Source organism: Taeniopygia guttata, chromosome 1 (assembly GCF_048771995.1).
Source record: "Taeniopygia guttata chromosome 1, bTaeGut7.mat, whole genome shotgun sequence".
Lineage (NCBI taxonomy): Eukaryota > Metazoa > Chordata > Aves > Passeriformes > Estrildidae > Taeniopygia > Taeniopygia guttata.
The window spans coordinates 62746479-62766746 of record NC_133024.1 but is presented as its reverse complement, the minus strand read 5'-3'; the positions used below and the strand labels follow the sequence as shown (position 1 = coordinate 62766746).

General features: G+C 35.1%; 1 protein-coding gene across 1 annotated transcript in view; it reads left to right on the top strand.

The window, feature by feature from the left end:
• COG6 (component of oligomeric golgi complex 6) overlaps window positions 1-20268 on the top strand; it is a 52868-nt gene that overhangs the window by 498 nt on the left and 32102 nt on the right. Inside the window, exons 2-8 of the mRNA XM_002194953.7 lie at window positions 210-353; window positions 696-767; window positions 3506-3564; window positions 14097-14208; window positions 16223-16305; window positions 16530-16600; window positions 17742-17835. Coding sequence (XP_002194989.1) covers window positions 210-353; window positions 696-767; window positions 3506-3564; window positions 14097-14208; window positions 16223-16305; window positions 16530-16600; window positions 17742-17835 — 635 coding nt within the window. The remainder of the gene's footprint in view (window positions 1-209; window positions 354-695; window positions 768-3505; window positions 3565-14096; window positions 14209-16222; window positions 16306-16529; window positions 16601-17741; window positions 17836-20268) is intronic.

Below are 20268 nucleotides of genomic sequence, written 5' to 3'. Positions count from 1 at the left end.
GTTTTCTGTTATAAGAGAAGAAGAAAGGCTCAGCAATTATTTTAGTTGTTTGCCAACTGATGTGGAGTGTGTTAAGGTAGCTTTTCCTCTAAAACCATTTATTAGGTCTGCTTTATTTTTAATAAAACCATGAACTTGGGGTGGGTACAGACTATTTAACCTGCTTCTTTGTAACTGCATGCAAACTGAAGGCCTTTTTTATTTTCTAGGAAATGCTGGAAGCACTCAAGGCTCTCTCGACCTTTTTTGTGGAGAACAGTTTGCGCACCCGAAGGAACCTGCGTGGAGACATTGAACGACGAAGCTTGGCCATAAATGAAGAATTTGTGCACATATTCAAGCAGGTTAAAGAGGTAATGTTTTTGTAGCATGACTAGCTATTTTGCAAGAGTACTGCTACATGATTTAAAGTTTAAAAAAAGAAAAAAAGATTAAAAGAGATTTTAACTTTCTAGGACAGATATACTTTTACAGTAAAATAGTTTTATGTGTTAGAAATGTTGCATTGGATGTTTCAAACAGATCCAAGTCCTGAGTGAATCTTGATGTTTAGAGGTGCATTATTCTGCACTGACTAACAGGCAGCCTAGAGCAACAATGTTCCTTGTAACTGGGGCATCTAATTGTGGTGGGAAGCTGGGCCTGGACACAGTATTTCTGATAAAAACACAGTTACTGTTATTTGACTTACTTAGGAACTTGAGAGTATAAATGAAGATGTGCAAGCAATGAGCAGCTGCTGTGAAGACATGTCCAGTCGTTTGAAGGTAATATATAAATGGAGGTGCCTTTAATATTTTTCCTTTTGAGGTGTGACTACATTCTTTTAAAAGAGTAAAAAGTTATTTTTGAGGATTAAGAGCAGCAGCAAGATGTTTCCATAGTATGCATGTTATGTTACTTTAGGATATTAATATGCTTCTTCTTACTTGTTTAGAAAACGTATCAAGGAAGTAATTTTAATTTCTTCCAAATTGCAGTTCAAAATGCAGCCATATACCTATTTTGGTAATAGCAATGTGGTATCCATGTGTATGTCAGAGGAGAGAAAAGATTTTATTAGATTGGATGTGTGTGAGATTTAAGGGTTAATTTGTGTATTTCCATTTAAAATGGCTTTTGTATTGACATTGAGTTATGTGTCCATATAAATGCCTCAAGTATATTCATAGGAAAGTATCTGGTGATTCAAAGAGGGAGACAAATCTGATGTGCATCTTCAGTTTATTGGTTTTGTTTTTTAACATTGTCTCAGTACTGATATGCAACAAAACCAATTCCGTTTCACGTGAATCCTGAATCTGTAATATTCCTGGCAGGGCTGGGGAGTGTAGGAAATTTGTGTTTTATGGTGAATTACTAAATCTGGCTTGGTTTTAGGGTACAAGTTCAAAATTCAGTGCGGTGATGCATATAAATGGCTTACGGTTGCTGAAGTGTAGACGTTTTGCCAGAACAAATCTGTTCCTAATACAGCACATACGTTATCATATGTGAATAAGAATCCTTCACAAAAAAATCCTGTGAAAATACTTGTTTTCCTCCTCATATGGGGGGGGGGCGGGGAGGGGATATTAAATGCCCTCCTACTTAGGTAAATAGGTTTCACAGTCATTGTACAAATGCTTGTAGCTTGATGAACTTGTACTAAAAAATGTGAGAGTACAGTGTAGCCAACTGCAGTACTTAATTTTCAGTTTTGGAAGGAACTGGGTAATGCACCGCAGAGGTCTCAGATCTCTTTGAACATTGTTAACGTGGATATATTCCCTAGTGCAGTTCAGGAACTGTTAGACTAAGCTCTTAGATGTGGAAATGAGTCGAGTGTCCATGCAGATTTTTGCTCTTTTCTATCTTTAGATCATGAAGTGTAACTGTCGTCTGTGATATTTTTTTTTCTTTTCCCAGAGTAGAGCCACCCTGCAGAGATTTCTTTTACTGTTGAAGTCAGTAGGTAGTTTTGTTCTGTGCCCCACAGGAGGTTTCCTCTAGAGCCCTGTAGAACTCATAACTTGTCTTGATTCAATCCATATTTTCCATGTATGAATGAAGTTAATAAGCTCATGAATGAGATCTCAATTGTGAAATACTCTGGTGCTTTATGTGTAGTAGGACAGGAAGACTTGCAGGCATGTGCTCAATCTGAATAAGACAAAAATGAGCTAAATAGAGCAAATAGAAGATACAAAGAGGAGGATTTGGAGCATATAATGCAGAAAAGTGTGCAAAGAGAGCATTATATGAAGAAAGCAGAACAAATGCAGGACATTAAAGGGAATATATTTGGATAAGCCAAAAAGCTTTTTAGGTCTGTTATTTTGTAAGTTTATAATGCCATCTGATCCAAATAACGATATATTGTCTCATCTGATTTTAGGGCAATTTTAGACTTGATAAATATAGTGGCTGAAAGAAGGAGCAAGTGCTAAAATGGAATTCAGTAGGGTTGAAGTATAATGAAATTGGTAACTAATATACTGAGGTGGGGAGAAAGAGAATAATATTTCTGTTTTGGATATACAAGAAACATCAAATACCAACTTTCTGATTTTTCTAGCATGTCTGACTCATTTCTGACAGTTACCTTGTTAGGTGAGATGTAAGCTTTTATATTTTATTCGTAAAATAATGGCAATATCTGTCATGTATTTGAATACACATATGTAAAATCTGGCTTCCTGGTATATCTAGCTATATTCAGAAAAAAAGCTTTCCTGTCCTACTGTTAGCATTGTTCGTGGTAACGGTACTTCTGCCCAGAAAGAACTGGACAGGAAGCAAATTTCCTCTTTATTGTTTATTGAAATTTTCAATTAAGTTGGACATGAATTGTTACAGTCCTATTTTCACCTTTCAAAGCATTCCTGTACCTTTATTTCTTTTCTGTTGTAACTAATGTAGTGGCAGATAGAAAAGCTGAAATCAATCAGTGTGTATAGATACTTTTGTTAAACCTCTCATGGGTCTCAAGACTGGCATCTTCAATTTGGCAAGCTTTAATTTGGCTAAAATACAGTTCTGAAATTTTTCACAGACTGTCTTTATTGCCATTTCCACCTCTTCGCTTGCAGTATTATTCTATACAGAATACATTTTGATTTTAGAAATTTTATTTTGTTAAGTCATCACAGTTTTTCTGCATAAGGGATCACTGGCATCCAGTGTGAAGCCAAAAAATCCAGCTGTCTTTTAGCTTTTCACAGAGCAATAAGTTCCAGAACTCTTTAGCTTCAGTTGCAGTAATCCTTTTAGTTATGCAGCTGCTGTCTGATGTAGAGTTGTTTCTGCATGGATTCCCTTGCACTGCCATCACTCAATATTTAGGGCTGTGTTGAATTTCCTAAGTTAGAATGGTAGAATCATTGTTTCAAGAAGGCCTTTTATTTCAGAGTATAGTCTTTAAATTGCTTACACTCAGCTTAAAAATATTACCTATTTTAAAGATGGTTTAATAATTGATATGTTTGTGTTTTAAGCATGCTTAACAATTCTAATTGTATTCTAGGCAGCAAAGGAACAAACTCAGGATTTGATTGTAAAAACCACAAAACTCCAGGCAGAAAAGTATGTATACTACCTTATTTATTTGATAGATTCTGACACTTTGATTTATGACTTTGGGATTTTTTCAATACTGTATGTGTTTTTAGCTCAGTTGTACTCTTAGCTTATTGCTAAATGATCCAAAAAGGTAAGAATGTGTGTTAGTATTTGTTTCAATAGAAATTGGCTTTTTAGGAAAAAGGTAGCGTATGCTAAATATGGATGTGCTTTGCCTAAAGTCTGTTGATAATGTAAGTTATATTGTTTTTAAACAGATATGGACCACCTCAATTTCTTATCAGTTTGACAGGCTTCTTGTTATTAATGCTTCGTATCCAGTGGAAATCTGTCTTTTTCAGGGGCTGTATGAGTGAATGCAAAGTTGGATTCTAACCTACTCTGCCATATGTAAAGCTGACTGTAAAATACAGGAGTGCTCAAAAATGGGCCTAGCACAGACCACTTTTTCCATTGGTTCTCCAGCCTCCTGTGGAAGAAGAAAAGTTTGTATTTTTCGCTTTTCAGTATTTTTATTCCTGAGAATAAATAGCCAATGACGGATTCAATCAGTCTTTATTGTTTTTATAGCTAGGATGTATGGTTTTATAGCTTCAGGTTTTCTCGGTGTAGAAGAATGAATCCCTTGCTTAGTGAGCTTTCTTCAGAAAATTATATACAGTTCACTGGAGGTTAGAAATAATTATTTTGCAGCAGTAAGTTTCTAGTAAAAATTATGGTTTTGGATTTCTCTCGGTAAGCTTTCAAAATCAATAGGTTTTATTATATGAGCTTCAACAGAAAATCTGTACATATTTTAAACATTGAATGTAGAATAACTGCATAAAATGCAATGCTGTTTCATATAAAGTGAAAGATTTGGTAAAGACACTTCAAGTAAGTGAGCAGAAGTCTTAGAAAAGACATCATTTTGAATATGAGTATGTAAAGTGGTAGAACAGAGAAGTGATCATATATTTTGTAGTCTCAAGACAGGGAAAGCTGCTTTGATTCCTGGTTCTGAAGCAGAATCTACACCAAGACCAGTCCCAAGTGGTGTATGTCTAATTGGCCTTAAATTCCATTAAAGGAGATTATGCAGACTGTACATCAGTACCTCTGCAATTTAGTCCTTACTTGCATTATAGTTTACTTAAAAGACTTTCTGATAATTCCTTTAAAAGACAGAACATCCCCCTAGTGTGAAGAGGAAAAATGTTTAGGAAGTAGTCTGTCCTTCTAATGGTCTGTATGACCTCAGAGTGCACATGTAGGAAAAAGTCTGCAAGTTTATTTTTTAAGTATACCATGAAGTACCCATGAGCAGAAGCCAGAAAGTACTTGTGACTTTTACAGTCTGATAGTTATGGAAGATTCATAATACCATTTATTAGCAAAGTTGAATTTTTCCCTGCCGAAAGGTATGAAAAATTGTGAGGACTGTTTGGTTCCATTTGAGACGTTTTAGTCACTTGTTCTTTTAACTTGGTAAAGGACTGTTTGTTCTGATGCATTCCTTTGGTTTACATCAGGCATGTGAAGAGGCATCTGCAGCCAGATGTTAGGGGATTCTTGAACACCTGAAATCTTACCTCTGAAAAAGTACACGTCCTAAATTGCTGATGCCTTCAACTTGATGTGAAGTGGCTGAACTTTTTCAGCCAGCAAATTAGTAAGTGGTGAAACTGGAAGGATATGGTTTCTCTGTCCTCTGAGGGTTGTCCCAAAATGTTGTCTGGTTGAAATGCAGAGATGAAAACTGGACCTGTTCTATTATGTTCTTCTATTAGGCTTAGCATTTATGTGATTTACTTTAGCTGACCTTGTTTTTGTACCTGGAAAAATGGTAGGATTTTATTAGATGATCTGAAACTGAAGGGAGACTGTAAACTTTCAGATGCATTTCAGGTATTAATGTTAACTAGGGATTTAGATTCTTTTCCTCTTTTTGCTTTTGCTGTACTTGAAAAGGAATGGCTGTCTCAGTGGTTCTGTGTGGGTACTAGGTTTTTAATACTAAGTAGTTTTGTCATTGTATTATCTATATAATTAGTTGTAGTTCAAGATGGTTTTCAGTTTTCAAAGCTTCTAACCTGAACTCTTGTTGGCTATTGTAGTCTCTCAGGTTTGTGGTGTGAAGGTAGAGCTGCGCACCTGAAGTTCCCTGTAGGTAGTCCTGATGAATGCATTGGCACTTCTTTTATTGGTGAAATGTGTGAATTTAAGATACCTGGGTAAATATTTGGGATAGAAAATTAGATGTTGTCTCAGATTTAGATTAAAATTTCTGCGTTCTTGGGTTTTTGCTTTGCATCTTTTTTTTTTTTTTTTTTTGTTACTTAGTTTGTGAGTTTTAGACCTGCTTTGGCATAAATGCTAAATGTAGGGTCTTACTAGATAAGAAATTTTAAAAGTAATTAATACAATTGCATTTTTATATTTGTTAATGTCAGAGTTGGTGCATTTCTTAGGTCAGTTAGGTTGCTTATTCCGAATTTATTTCTTCTTTGAAGTCTAGTTAAAACTGGTGTGTATCAGAAACAGTTTTCCTTCACACTATTTAAATTATTTTATCTGTTTAGCATAGGAACTAGGATGATTTTTTTCCTTTTTCCTTTAAAACTGAGACTTACCATAACTTAATTGAACCATGTAGTGTGAAATAAAGTAGTCCAGACATCCAACCCATATCTTCATAACAAAACGTTAAGTTATTGCTTCTCAGTAACATATAGTCTTGAATAGAGTGTTCATTTTATTGTATTTAATAACAAACTTCTATAATAAAGAAAAACTGAGTTAGTTAATTTAGACAATTTCTGGTAATTCTTAAATTCACTTCTATTTCAGTTATCTTCAGTAGATTTGTATACTTCTACTTGAGCACACTAGTATTATTTTCGGGTTACATTAGGTTTTTTATGTATAGTAATGAGGAGCTTTGTTTTCAAACAATGATCATCTGTTTTGCTTTAAAAGATGTGGGTTTGTTTAATTGCTATAGCTAGTAGGCTGATAGAGGATCTTGCTCCTTGAAGTGAGATTTTTAATGATAGCTTCCTCTTCCTTGTTGGTTCTCTGGTTCTCTTGTTATACTTGACTCCAGTTTTGTTGGAGTTTCTTGTTTGTTTTTGGTGGTTTTGTTTATTTTTGTTGGTGCGTTTGTTTGGTTTGGTTTTTTTTTTGGTTTTTTTTTTGTGTGAGGCTAAAAAGTTACCTGCAATACTGAACTACTTCACCTTGCATAGGGGACAAGCATTCCAGACTTCAGTAATTCCCACACCAGAGAAATAACTTGTTTAGTTCCAAATACTCTATGCAGAATGCTAGAAGCCTATCTTCATAGTAATTCTACCAACCACTTAATAATAAGATGTTGTGCTGTTTTTGAGGTTACCCACAAGCTACAGTCATCAATATAACAATTGAGGAGACTAGAAGGTAATACTTGCAATATTAGCTCTTATAAAATTAAGTAAGAGCAGTTTTGTAAGTGTATGTATATGCTCAGGGCGTTCACTGAAAACAAGTCTGCAGAAATGCAAAAATTGTTGAGGGTTAGAACTAGTGTTCTAGAAGTAAAAACCACAATACTCTGAAAACTGTTCCAAAAGAATGGAAATGGCTCAGACAGATATTTCTTGAGGCTACTGGTTCAGAACTTTTGTGGAGATTATGCGCTTGAACACCTTTACAGGCTATCTTATTTTGCTACACTCTCTTACTTGTGTTCTTAAACACAGTGAAATTTGTATTTTCGTGTCAGAATCATTGTTAGTTACATCAATTACAAAGAAAAAAGCCATTTACATAGCTCTGGGATTGTTTTACTTTTTAAAATAACATTAAATATGATTCCCAGACAGGAATGTAAGTGTGTACTTCAGTTTGTTTTAATTGAATCACTTTACATTCAGACTTGATCTTTATTTAAAAAATAACAAACACCTGTTTATTATTTTAAAATAACAAACACTTGTTTGATTCTTGGAATTTAGTCAGTTATTTGACTGTCACCTCTGTGTTCAATACAAGCTTAGAAGTCCTAGGAAAAAATGTTTCTAAGTGAACATCTGCTTCACTATGCTGCACTACTGATCTCTCTTCCTTGTCTCTTGGTGGTTTTTTCCTTTTCTAACAAATATCTTTTTTGTCATAGTCAATTTGGAAATTATGCAGGAAGTTCAGCGCTATTTGTAGCAGGTTAGAGAGGTTTTCTTTTCTCGGCCAGTGCTAAGAAAAGTGGTGATCTGCTGGTTTGCATTGATGAGATGTATTTCATGTGTTAACCTTTTGAAACTTGTATTTACATTTATTCCCATGCATATGCTTCATGAGCAAAAGCAGTGATTATCTAAACTGAATTGTAATTCCATGTGGGACAGAGTGAAGACTTGAAATTTTGAGGCTCATTTTCTATCCTGATTTGTAGCAAAGTAAAGCATAGGTGACAAGGTGTAGCAGAGGAATAAAACCAACTAAAATGGATCTGAAAGAAAAAACCCAAAACTAACTTGTCACATTCCAGCCATGACCAGCAGTGAAAACATGCAAAGCCTTATTTTCTTGCTAGTTTTTCATCATGGCAACTGTGTTGAGACATGAAGTACTCTTGGTCAGTATGAAATGAGGCATGATTTTAGGTTGAGAAACATTCACCAGAAGTGCAAAATCACTTATATGGTACCATTTCTGACTGATGTTTGTCTGATCTGCTCTAAGAAGAAAAGCCCAGGAATAGAAGGGCCAGAGAGCCTGCAGTCTTCACTGGAAATAGATTTTGGTTTTACTGTTTTCTGACTGTCTGATTTAGTTCTTCTTTTGCTGCAGCTTAAGCTCATTTGTTTGATTTTATTCCAGGTGGATGTAGAGAACAGTGTGTAATTTCCATGCCTTTGGCAACGTTGTTGAATTTGATGACAAACTTAGAGTTAGACTAAGCAAGCCCCTTTCAAGTAATTTGATAAACTGAAGATACCAGTCTGTTTGATATGGAAATACCAAATAGCACATCTCTAAAAGATGGAAAAGAATGTGTTCATTGGAAACACACTCCTTTTAAATTTAATCTCTGTGCATAACTCAGAAACCATGGATCATGGATCTTAACCATTTCCAAACACTGATTTACCGTGTTTCCATATCTATATCTGTGTATATCACATGATATCTGCAGAGCTGTGCATATGAAAATTTTGTCAGAAATATTCCATAGATCCATATGCATTATATTTAGAGGAAGCCTTACCAGTGTAAAAGTAGAAAATGGTTTAATTTCTTGAATTTATTTACAACATATAAACTTTTTTATTCTAGTGTTTGGTAAGATTTTAATAATTTTAGTTCAGAATTATTGCTTAGATTATTGCTTAGATTTAACCTTCTCAATTTTTTCCCATTTATTTTAATCACCAAATGTATGAGATGGCAAGACTGCAGCGTTGCAGGCTATCTGTCTCCAGCTAGGTATTACAGATGAGAGAGACATTCTAAGCTCAAGTCCACTCTCCTGCTGCCACCTGTTATTTGCATGATGACTTTGGTAAACTCATCAACTGTTCAACACGTAACTAGTGCATTATTTTTACATGTTGTGTGTGTTGCTGTTTGTGGAATGCTTACCCCAAAAGCTCATTCTTTCCAGGAAAAGCCTTTCCCTCATTTCCAACCAAATTATTCGATACAAATTGACTGTTTTCTCATCTTGTCCTTTGTCCTAAGAGCTGCCTTCATCTCCTGTGATAAATCAGTTTTTCTATTTCCATGATCATCCTGCTAGCTGTGGTCTAATGGGAATCCATTGTTCTTGGACACAGATGATCAGGATTGTGATGTGTTTTGCAGATGAGGTCTCACTAAAGCCTTCTTTACTATTATTGCTATTTTCTTGTATCCTGGAAACATTGGACAATTCACTGGGGTTTTTATGTCTTCCTATTTTTTAAGTAAGGAGAACATTGCATAATAATTCATAATGATGGAATGGGTCACTGAATTTGTCATCACAGTATTTCAGTTCTGCTTCAGTAAGAGATGTGTTTGATGGATAAAATACAGAACAAAACATTTGTTCTCAGCATTTACAAATGCACTTCTGCAGCTCTACTTAGTCTTAAGAACGGTTTTCTAATGCTTGTTTGTAACTGTTTTGTTACATAATCTTGTATATTTGCCTTTCACATGACACAAAAATAATTTTGCAGCTTTATACAAGTCTGTTAAAGATTATTGTTATTTACTTATGAGTTAGAAATACTCCATTGTCCTGAGGCTTTAAAAATGTGTTGAATCCTCAGTACCACAAATTGAAAGTAATTTCAGAATGACTGCTCTGATTCATCCTAAGTAGAAGAAACTAGCAGATTTTTATGCTGTACATGGTGGCAAGAAGCTTTGGAAAAGTCGGCTTCTTCTCCACCTCATTTTTGAGCTGTCTAGGTGATAATCCTAACAAACAGTGCACATTTGTATTTGGTTCAAGGGAAAAGTGCATGAAGTGCATAGTTTTCCCAGCCTCTTGAGTTCTCTTGCAAAAGAATTCTATCTCCCTGGTAACCATTAAAACTGGGGAAATTGCTCTTTGTTGGAATCCCGTCCTTTGCCCAAGTTCTAAATTCTAACAACACTTGGCACTTCCCCTTTTGCATCAATGCAGGGTTCCCATAAGCTGTTAGTTTCATTTATTTATGCAGGATTAACTGTGCTAAAAGAAAAAAAAAATTGGGATAACAACATGGTAGGGCCTTTCCTGAGCTGTACCGCACTGCTTAGAATTTAGAAATTATATCTACAGAAAGGCCAGTGGGTCTTGAAATGTCCAGTCATCTGCACACAGATGACTGGACATTTCAAGACATATAACCCACTGACTACTGTGCCTTATATGTAAGACAGCCTTACACTGGCTTTTATTGTTACCTTCATTGTGTTTTGTTAGGCGCTTACTGTAGTGAAATGATTGTAGCAAACTTTAGTGACGTTTTAATCCATTGCCCTGCCGTAGTAAAATAGATTAAATTCTAAATACCTGTTAGCTTGTATCTGAGAAATAAATACATAAATAAATATATATAGAAAAAAATTGAATACAGATCTGAGTGTATTTGTCTCAGTAATACTGTACACTGCCAGGCAAAAATCAAAGGTCTGTACAATTTACACATTTTGTTCCTGATCCATCATCTAGGATATAGGGTCTCTTTCTTGTGCAGATAGATAATGAAGGTAACTTTCACAGTCATCTCAAGCAGAACTGGATAACCTGGGTTCTGAAAGGGATTAACTCTTTGAAATCCTGTGTGCTTTGTAAAAAGGCCAACAGAAACAGCTTTATCAAAATTCAGACACATGCTTTTGTTTAGGAAAGATGTTTGTCACCGCTTCCCAGTCACTATCTTGAGAAAAGTGAATGAAACATTGCTGCCACCTTAAGGTTATTTTCTGAGTACATTGTGAAGCTTAGCTTGCCCAGTCTGCTTGAATTTAATGTATTGACTCTATATTATAAAAGTTAATTATTGGGAGTGCACAGAATCCATCAGTGTGCAGTTATGCCAGGCCTTAGCCCAAGACACAGGCAAGGATGGGAATGGCTTTAAAGCTCAGTTTTTGATCAAAACTTGTTCTCCAGAGCAGCACAAATGGAGGGAGGACTGTGAAGAGTGAGGACTTGCAGAAGGAGAGATATGGATTAGCAAGATTATTCTTTTTTTATAAAGGAGCAAAACAGGTCACAGAGTTTCAGAACTGACTCATGAGCATGCTGTTTGTACAGTTCCTGACCCTGTTCCTTGTTCTACCACAAGCCTGCTTCTACCTGAAAACTGAGAAATCCATTATGCCCAATATACTACACTTCTTAAAATCAGACTTCCTCCTACCCCCAGTTTGGTGGAAGTATACATTCAAAAAATCTGAAGAACAGAAGATAATAATAAATTGAGATCTTCTATAAGAGCACCTTAAAGTTTATGCACTCAGGAGATACACACAGGCTTAAAGAACAGAAGAGTTTCTCAGCAGCCCATCTGCTCCTCTCTTTGTTGAAGATTTGTTTCAGTTGAACCCAAAGAAGGCCTTGTATTTGCCTTCTCTCATCTCTTTGCTACCTTCCTTCTCTTAGCTAAAAGGAGGGGTAATCCAGTCTATTTCCAGCTTTGTGGATTTATATTAAATTGAGACTTCCATCCCAAGAAGAGAGACTCAGAGCAACTACTGAAGTTAATTCAATTTACATTTTCTGTTGTTTAAACCAAATACAGTGGTGGTGATGTTGAGGCATTAGAGTTGCTCAGCAAAAAGTGTGAAACAGGAATGCTTTGTTGAAAGCAGCATCACTGTGTTACATTTTAAGTGTCCTTGGCTGATTTTCAATTTGAGTAGCCATCTTGATGCTGCTAGGGTCTTCTTGGGTCTTAATATTTATAATTTTGATTATTACTAGTAGCAGTTGTAACTGACAATTGAAATGAGCTCTTCTTATGCCCCAGAGGAGTTCTGAAGTGTAGTTTTCATGAGAGTTTCATAGCAGCAGTGAAGTCAATGCCTCTTGCCTGTGACAGGTCTTGATGCTGGTGCCCTCCAGTCCCTTAGCACAGTCTGTAGTAAACTGAATCCCCAAGGATTCAGTTTGATGGTAATCTCCACCCCCAAGAAGTAAGAATTTCTGGATTTTTTCCTGCCAGATTTGTTCCCTGATCTAATTCACTACGTGATGCTGTGAACAATGGTCCTGCCACAGTGGGAAAGTCAGTACAGGTAGGGATGAGCTTGGATGGCTGAGACAGTATGAATAGCATGGCTTACACATTATTGCAGTGAATATATTAGTGCAGAGCAGACCTGCCTCATCTTTAATCTGTGTTGTGAGAATTTCACAGTTATCCTCAGAATGTCTCTCACAGGCCTAATATTGATTTTGAAATACTCTTTTGTTAATATCTTCTTGTCTGTTTCTTGTATGTTTTGTAGAACACTTGTCTTTTTGCCTCTTACAGCATGACTTGCTCTCTTCAGATTTCACCACATAAATCTTCCTGCTGAAAATTTACTGAATTTGTTCAAAATAGCATTGTTCCGTTCCCCTTCCACTGTGTTGGAAAGTGCCAGGATTTTTCATGGATGCATCTGCCTGTATAGGTGGTTAAAATCATCCTCCATCACTCTTGTCCCTTTCCTGAGAAACATTTGACTTCATGGAGACCCAAAATTTGGAATTGTAGCATTTACGTAGAGAAAATTAAATACTTTGACAGTGTTGCAATGCTTAAAATCAATGTAAAGATAAAATCATTATATTTGCCTAGGACTCCAGTGAAAACTGAATTAGCAGTTCAAGATGTGGTATTAAAGCATATGAGTTTTTTGTTTTTCCTTTTTGATTAGGTGTCTGCTGTGTAACTTTGAAGTACTGGCTTACTTTTCCCTTTGATCTTCATAGATTTCACTGTTAAAGTACTGTTGGATTTTATATTACTTTCCCTCTCATTGTTCAATGTCCTAGAGCATTGACAATTGCAAAACATTTAATCTGATCTCTAAAAGAGTTTGTGGAACTGCAGGGCGGGAAAGTCATCCGTGTTACAGAATGGAAGTCTTTTTTCCATAATTACTAGCTGAATGAAGTTGAGACACTAGTTGGGTAGTAGAGAAGGGGTAAATAAGTGAAAGCTTGCATTTCAAGCTTTGATCTTTCAAGGAAATTTAATTTTTCAGAAGTATACTTGTCTGTTTTACCACCCTCTTATAACAATGTATTTGTCTTGTAGTAATTATATCACACTGAAAGATGAAATGCTCTTAAAGGAATTGAGCTTTATTCTTCTGCAAATAATTAATTAATGCCTTCTCAATGTCCTGAAAAAATAGTCTTTATTTCCTGGAATACTGTGTGCTCAAACCACAGTTGGGGCAAATTTGCTGTTGCTACAAGAATCCCAGTCCATTCCATTTGGGCCCTACTGTGCATGTAAGATGTGTGACAAAACCTGTGCAGGAAAATGCTGCCCATGAGATGATGTTTGCATATTGTATCCTGGCTGTGTTTATTTCAGGAACAAGAGAATTAGCCATTGCATTTTGATTGCTTGTGACATTAGTAAATTGATATCCCAACTGTATGGTGTTACAAAGAAATGGATCTGGTCTGCAGAAAAGTAGATTAATCTAAGATTAATTTTGTACTTTGTAAATGCTATAGGCTTTTTCTGTCCTTAGTGAATTTTAAAGGTAATAACTGCAAGCATTACAATCTGCAAGCACAAAGTATCTGGATCAGATAATTTATGATACAAATGCTGAAGGAATGTTAAAGAACTTAGTAATTTTCAAATGTGTTAAAGTACCTCTACATTGTGTTTACTGAATAATCTGTGTAAGCTTAATAGAAAGTCTTATATGAAAAAGCAACTCAAGTGTTTGATGGCAAGAATATGCTATTATAATTTAATAATACCAATTTCTGATGCTGGTTGGATTTCTGAAAGTATAAATATGAAAAATAAGTCTTTGAGATAAGCATAAAAAGCTAATATCCTCTTCACTTTGTTTTATTACAGTCAGAGATTAGAAATGAAAGCACAAGTTGCAGATGCATTCATAGCAAAATTCCAGCTGACACCGGATGAAATGAATCTGCTTCGAGGCACAAAAGATGAGCCAATTACTGAGGTAGCTCAATGAACATTAAAATCTTCACCCTGAACTAAAATGTAGAAATGCCCTGAGTTGTACACAAGATATTCTTTTCGGTTTGCAATTTAATTTTTTATTGAGGAATGTACCTTTTAAGAGAACGGTGAATTTCTAATGAGTTTGAAATGTGTGATGAAAGATTCAAGTAAAGAAACAGAAAACCAACATTAAATTCTAGTTTATGTAATGAGTTTAAAGTAAATGAGCTCTCATATAATTAGTTAGAGGCAAAGGAGTTCTCATATAGTTCTACACTTCAAAAAGATCTTTATGAAGTCTGAATTTTCAGTGGAGACATTTTAAAACTTCATGATTCTCAAAGCAAATGAGAATCTTGCAGCTCTCTAGTACTGCCACTGTGCATGTGTGCGTACAGTTTGCATATTCATGTATATAGGTATTCAGTGATTTGGGACATATAAGCTGAGACTTTCCCTCTATGTTATTTAGTTGCTAAAGATACTAGGTGCTGATTCACTTCAGCCACCATCCAAAACAAGTTTTGGAATATGTTATGGTTTGGATAAGAAGGCACAGTAAATGGAAACTTGTTCTGCAGTAAAAGCAAACTGAATAATGAAAGACTTGAGTATACCGAATAGACTTTTTTATTATTGTAGTTACATGGAAAGCTTCACATAGTGTATCAGCAGGTATCCAGATTTATCTCATTTTCACAGGCATCCTGTTTGCAGTTAAAGCACTATTAAAAACATGGAACTGATAACCATAAGCAGTTCTAATGAAAGCATAAATGGAATGTGCTAAATAATTGTGCACTTGAGTAATTGCTGTATGCTTCTGAACCACAATTGCCATGAACATTCTAGTTCATCAAGTTTCTAGAAAGTGCCTATTGCAGGGAACAATGACAGCAGCCCTCTGCCAGTTACTGTGTGATTGATTTGCAGCCAGCGAGGGCTGGTCTTTTTGATACTTCATCTAAAAAATGTGCAGAAGTAACTGAGATAAAACAGTTGTTCTGCTTTAGTTGGCAGACCTCAGTAACATCATGTGTGTGCATTTCCCCTATGACAGTCAATCAGTGTGCTTAAAACACTTTAGTCAGTCTTGTGGTTTGGAAATTTTCTTTTATACCGAAGGAAGAGTGCTTTGGGTTTTTATAAACATGGTCTTTAACACAATTGATGCAAGGCAGTAGATTAAATTGCTGGCCTCTTTTACTTAGAATATGTCTATTTTTATGTGATGTGAGCCAGAATGAAACTCTGCTTTCCTGAGCAATCTCCATTCAAATCACAATAGATGTAACAAGCAGTTGTATGTGAAATAGCTGATCTCCTCCAAGGCATTTGAAGTATGTCTTCATAAGAAGTCATGTTTCAAAATGTTACTAGCTTTCCATTTACATTCTGCAATTAACAGAGTAACCTTTTTAGCCATATGTAGTTGTCTGCTAGGCTTTGTTTGGTTTTTTTGGTTTTTTTTTTCCACTGCTGCTGTTGAGTTACTTCACAGAGAAAGGTTGTTACGGAAAACCTTAGTCTAGTCTATTGCAAATGTTTGTTTGTTTAAGAAATAGTTACTCCATTTTATGAATACAAAAAGTATCAAACTTTAATCATTGTACTTTACAATGTTTCATTTTGCTCCTTAGTTTCTATCAGTAATGGGAGACAGTGATGTAATGCATAGCAGTGTCCTCAGTATCTCCCTAGAGTTACCTAGTGGATGTGAAACACACATAATTCACAAGACAGGTTTAGAAACACATCTTTAGCGCTTTTTTTTTCCCTTGTTGTGGATGAAAAGACTCATACAATGGGAAGCCAAAAAATCCTGAGGCTCTTAAGATGGAAAGAAAGGTAAGTGACAGAGGCAGGACGTGAAGTTTAAAAGCAGCTTTTGGAACACAGACCTGCAAGAAACTTAGGAATGGAATTGAAAGAGGGGGTATGGAGTATTAGAGATTTGAATACAAATTACTGCTTTTACACACTGCTTGTATTTTGGTTTTAAATTTACTTAGGACTTTTTCAAGGCTTTGGGACGAGTAAAACAAATTCATGATGATGTCAAGATTCTCCTCCGAACAAATCAGCAAAGGGCAGGGTAAGTCCTGCTTAAATGAGTGCATGAGATCATTTACAGTTAAAAGCAGAAGTTAAAGCAAGGTCTCATTCTTTGCTTCATATGACAGAATATATACAGGATATTTCACAGAAAATTTAAAAATACTCAGAAGTTTAATAATTGTATGTTTAATTTGATTTGCACATGCCTTTGCTAGTGCTGCCTAAAACAGTTTTTGCAAATGAACTTTTTTTATCTTGTAGCTTGGAAATTATGGAACAGATGGCTTTACTTCAAGAGACATCTTATGAACGACTTTACAGATGGACTCAAAGTAGGACTAAGAATGTTTTTATGTTTATGATTACTATTATGATGATTCCAATAATTCCTTCATGTGGATTGAACTTAACACAAACCCTTTCCAAGATATATTAACGTTTTGGTTTCCTTCTTAGGGAAAAATGTGTTTTGAACCAGTTAATTGGCAATTCTCTCGTTTTTTGGGCCAATTTCATTATTATAAAAGAGAATTATTTATTTGTGTTTGTAGTAGATGGTTTTCCACAAAGAGCAACTACTCCAATTTGGTAGTCCAAACAAAATTTTAATTGTATTGAATTACATTTCCTTGTGAGGTATGAGGAAGTTGTTGATTTTAATGGTTTGGTAGTAAGATCTAGTTTAGTGGGAGGGGTGGTGGATTACTTTTAGAAAAGAAAAAATCCTTTTGTCAGGATGCTCTTTTGAATGATAGTAGGATTTTTTTTTTTTTTTTCATGTACCCTGGACGTAGCCATCCATGTTCATTGTAACACCTTGATCGTGTCAAATATTGTTGCTTTTTTATTACGTCCTTCTCCAAAGCAAGAGACTGTCGTACTGACAGTAAGAATCATGGGGGGAAAAAATGGTGCAATGTGATTTTTATATTCATTAGCTGTTCTTCACTGGATACTGAAACCTCAAATAATCATTGTGGTTTCACCCTTATGAAAAGTCTTAATTTTTCTACCAATGTTTGATTTAGTTTCTATGATTTCCGCAGTCTTGCTTGGAATGTACAAAATTTTATAGTTATTTTGATGAAAAAATAACAGAACCAAATGGCAAAACAAACAGTTTGGTTAACTAGTTGCTCCATTTTTTCTTAATAGTATACCTGAAATGTGATAAACAATTACAGAAGAGCCCAATAAAACTCTGAAGGTTGAATGAGTCAACATTTGTATGTGGGCATAAACAAATAGTAAGCTTCCTTTAATAATTTTTATTGTTAAAATTTTTGATGAACATGCATTTTACAGTACTGCTTGAGGGGAATTTAATTGCATTAACATGAACTAGCCCAGGTAGCATATTCTGAAGTCTTCAAGATTAAAATCCTTTGAGTTTTTAACTCATTTTCTTGTTTGACTGCTTGTCTAAAATGTATTACAGGATAAAGAATGTGCTTTTATGTTGGTATTTTATAGATGAATGTAGGACATTGACGCAAGAATCATGTGACATATCTCCAGTTCTTGCTCAAGCCATGGAAGCCTTACAAGATAGACCTGTCCTGTACAAGTAAGTAAATGTTTGCTATCATCTCTGACAGAAGCTAGTATTTTGAATGTATAAAACTTAAAGATGGGCATGAATTACAGTGCCAAGGCTGGTGGCACTTTGGTACTGTGCCAAATTCAAAATTACCCAGAAACTTAAGTTATAAAAAATCACATTTTGACTACTTTGAATTTTAGAAGTCTTTTTGATGTAATTATGATACAGGAAATGTCATTGGACTTTTTCTAACTTACAAGTTTCTAATTAAAGTAAAATGTCAGACTTTTTATTTAAATGAATTGTGAAATTTCTGTGATCTCATTCTAGGATTTTTCTGAAGTAAAAAAATCCTGTTCAAAACATGTGATTGTGTCATTTATGTCCCCAAAGTAAAAAATTGGTAAAGTCTAATTAGCTTTTACTGAAGTGCCTGTGGTAGAACGAATGTTTTCTATTATGAGTTATACAGTAGTCTATTTAAAAATTCTACATATAGACCTCTAAAGTGTAGAGGTATTTGTATATGTATATCTGTGTAAAATACTACTGTTCTTATTCCAAATTTGCTGCAGTGCCGTTGAAGTAAATAAAATGGTACTTAGGAGAGGGAACCACCAGGTGGCACTGTAAGAACTGTTTATTGGGGTGACCGTCCCTGAAGAGTTATTTACGCTTCTTTGGGTTTTGGCCTTTTGGTTTTCATTGGGCTTTTGGTGGTTTTTTTTTGGTTTTTTTTGGTTTTTTTCCTTATGCATTCATCACATTTTGCAACCATTGAAAATTAGTTTCAGCCACAGGTATCCAGGCCAGCAGAGTAACAGGCAGCCTTTCAAAGGCTACCCTTGTCTTTAAGAGTGTCAGTGCAAAGGTGTAGGTACCTGATGCTGTAAAGCTCCGCAGAGTCCTTCACAGGAAAAATGCATAGGGCATGCGGACCTGAAAAGTTTTGTCAGTGTAAGAGAAAGCTCAGTCAGCTCTGCTGGTTAATGTGAGGGAGAAGTGGTATCACTTGATCTCCCTGGTTGTTGGATGGTGTGTTGCAGTACTTCAGGCCATAGCTGGGAACTGCAATCCTTTCTTCCATTCTCTCCTTTACAGTCTCTTTTACAGCTGCAAAAGATCCATCACTATGCTATTCACAACATTTTATAAGATTCTTTTTAGATACAGTTTTATTTTCTGTAATAAATATTTTGTTGAATTATGATACTTTGAAAGTACATAAAATCATTATTTTGCTTTCTTAGTTCAAGGAAAGAAAACCCCATCTTGTGTATAAATCCACTGCTGGCCAGTTTAACATGAATCTGCAAAAGAGATTTTTTTTTTTTTCTGACACTTCTGTCACAAACAACAGTAATAGTGTTAATAAAGATAGAATTTGATGTGTAAGACCTTTCCTCTGCCGAAAGGGCAAAAAACCGCATTACTGTAGATGATACAGACATGTATGTCTCATCATAGATTATCAAGTTTAATTACTTGCTACAGCATATTATCAGAATTGCAGTACTGATGATTTACATTTTAAATCTCAAGATTTAGTTTTTCCCTTCCAAAAACTTTTGTATATCTTTAAGTAACAAATTGCTGAGTTCTTAATGTAGAAGTTAAGTCACAGAAGAAAATAATTTTATATAGTTTTTTGTGTATTAGCACTGCTGTGTGAACTAAACACTTGCCTTCCAAATCACTGCCCTTGCATCTGATAAAGACTGTGATTCATTGGGTGAAAGTGAATAAGATGGAGAGGGGCAAGAATTTACAAACAATCTACAAATTCTTGTTACCTTATATTCACTTACTAACTAAGAGTGTCAGAAGGATTGCACCATGGGTGGACTTTTTGGAACTGCAGTCAGTAGGGAATGTAAAATAAATATTTCAAATTGATTTCCCCTTCCTGGCTCTTAACAGAAAAAAATGAGAACTGCTTCCTAGAAAATGCATGGAGACATATCTGAAAACAGTGTTCCTCTTCCATCATCCTCTTAGGTTTACAAAGTTTTTTTTTTCTTCCTCTTTTCCCAGTGATCACTACTGTACATTTTAAATATTAAAGCTGGGTTGAAAAAAATCCAAATGTTGTTTTCTTCTCCGAACATGAGTATGTGTAATAACATAGTAGTAAACACTGTGTTCTAGTGTAAATAATAGTTATTGCTGAATTTTTTAAGATGCAGGATTTTTTAATGGTTATACCCTGTTCTACTGAGAGCAAAAGGAAAATTAGTAGTTTCCTTTTTAAAACAAAATTATCATTATTGAATGCTGTTTTCAGAACTAATAACGATCACAAAATCTGTTTCACTGCTGTATATTTAATGATCCATTGTATAGCTGTTTGTTGGAGAGGAAAAGAAAAAGCTAACTGGTTTCTATAGACTCTAGAGATTTTTCACTCCAATACTGCTCATTCTAGACAGTGGGCAGTTGTCAGATGTTAGATCTCTT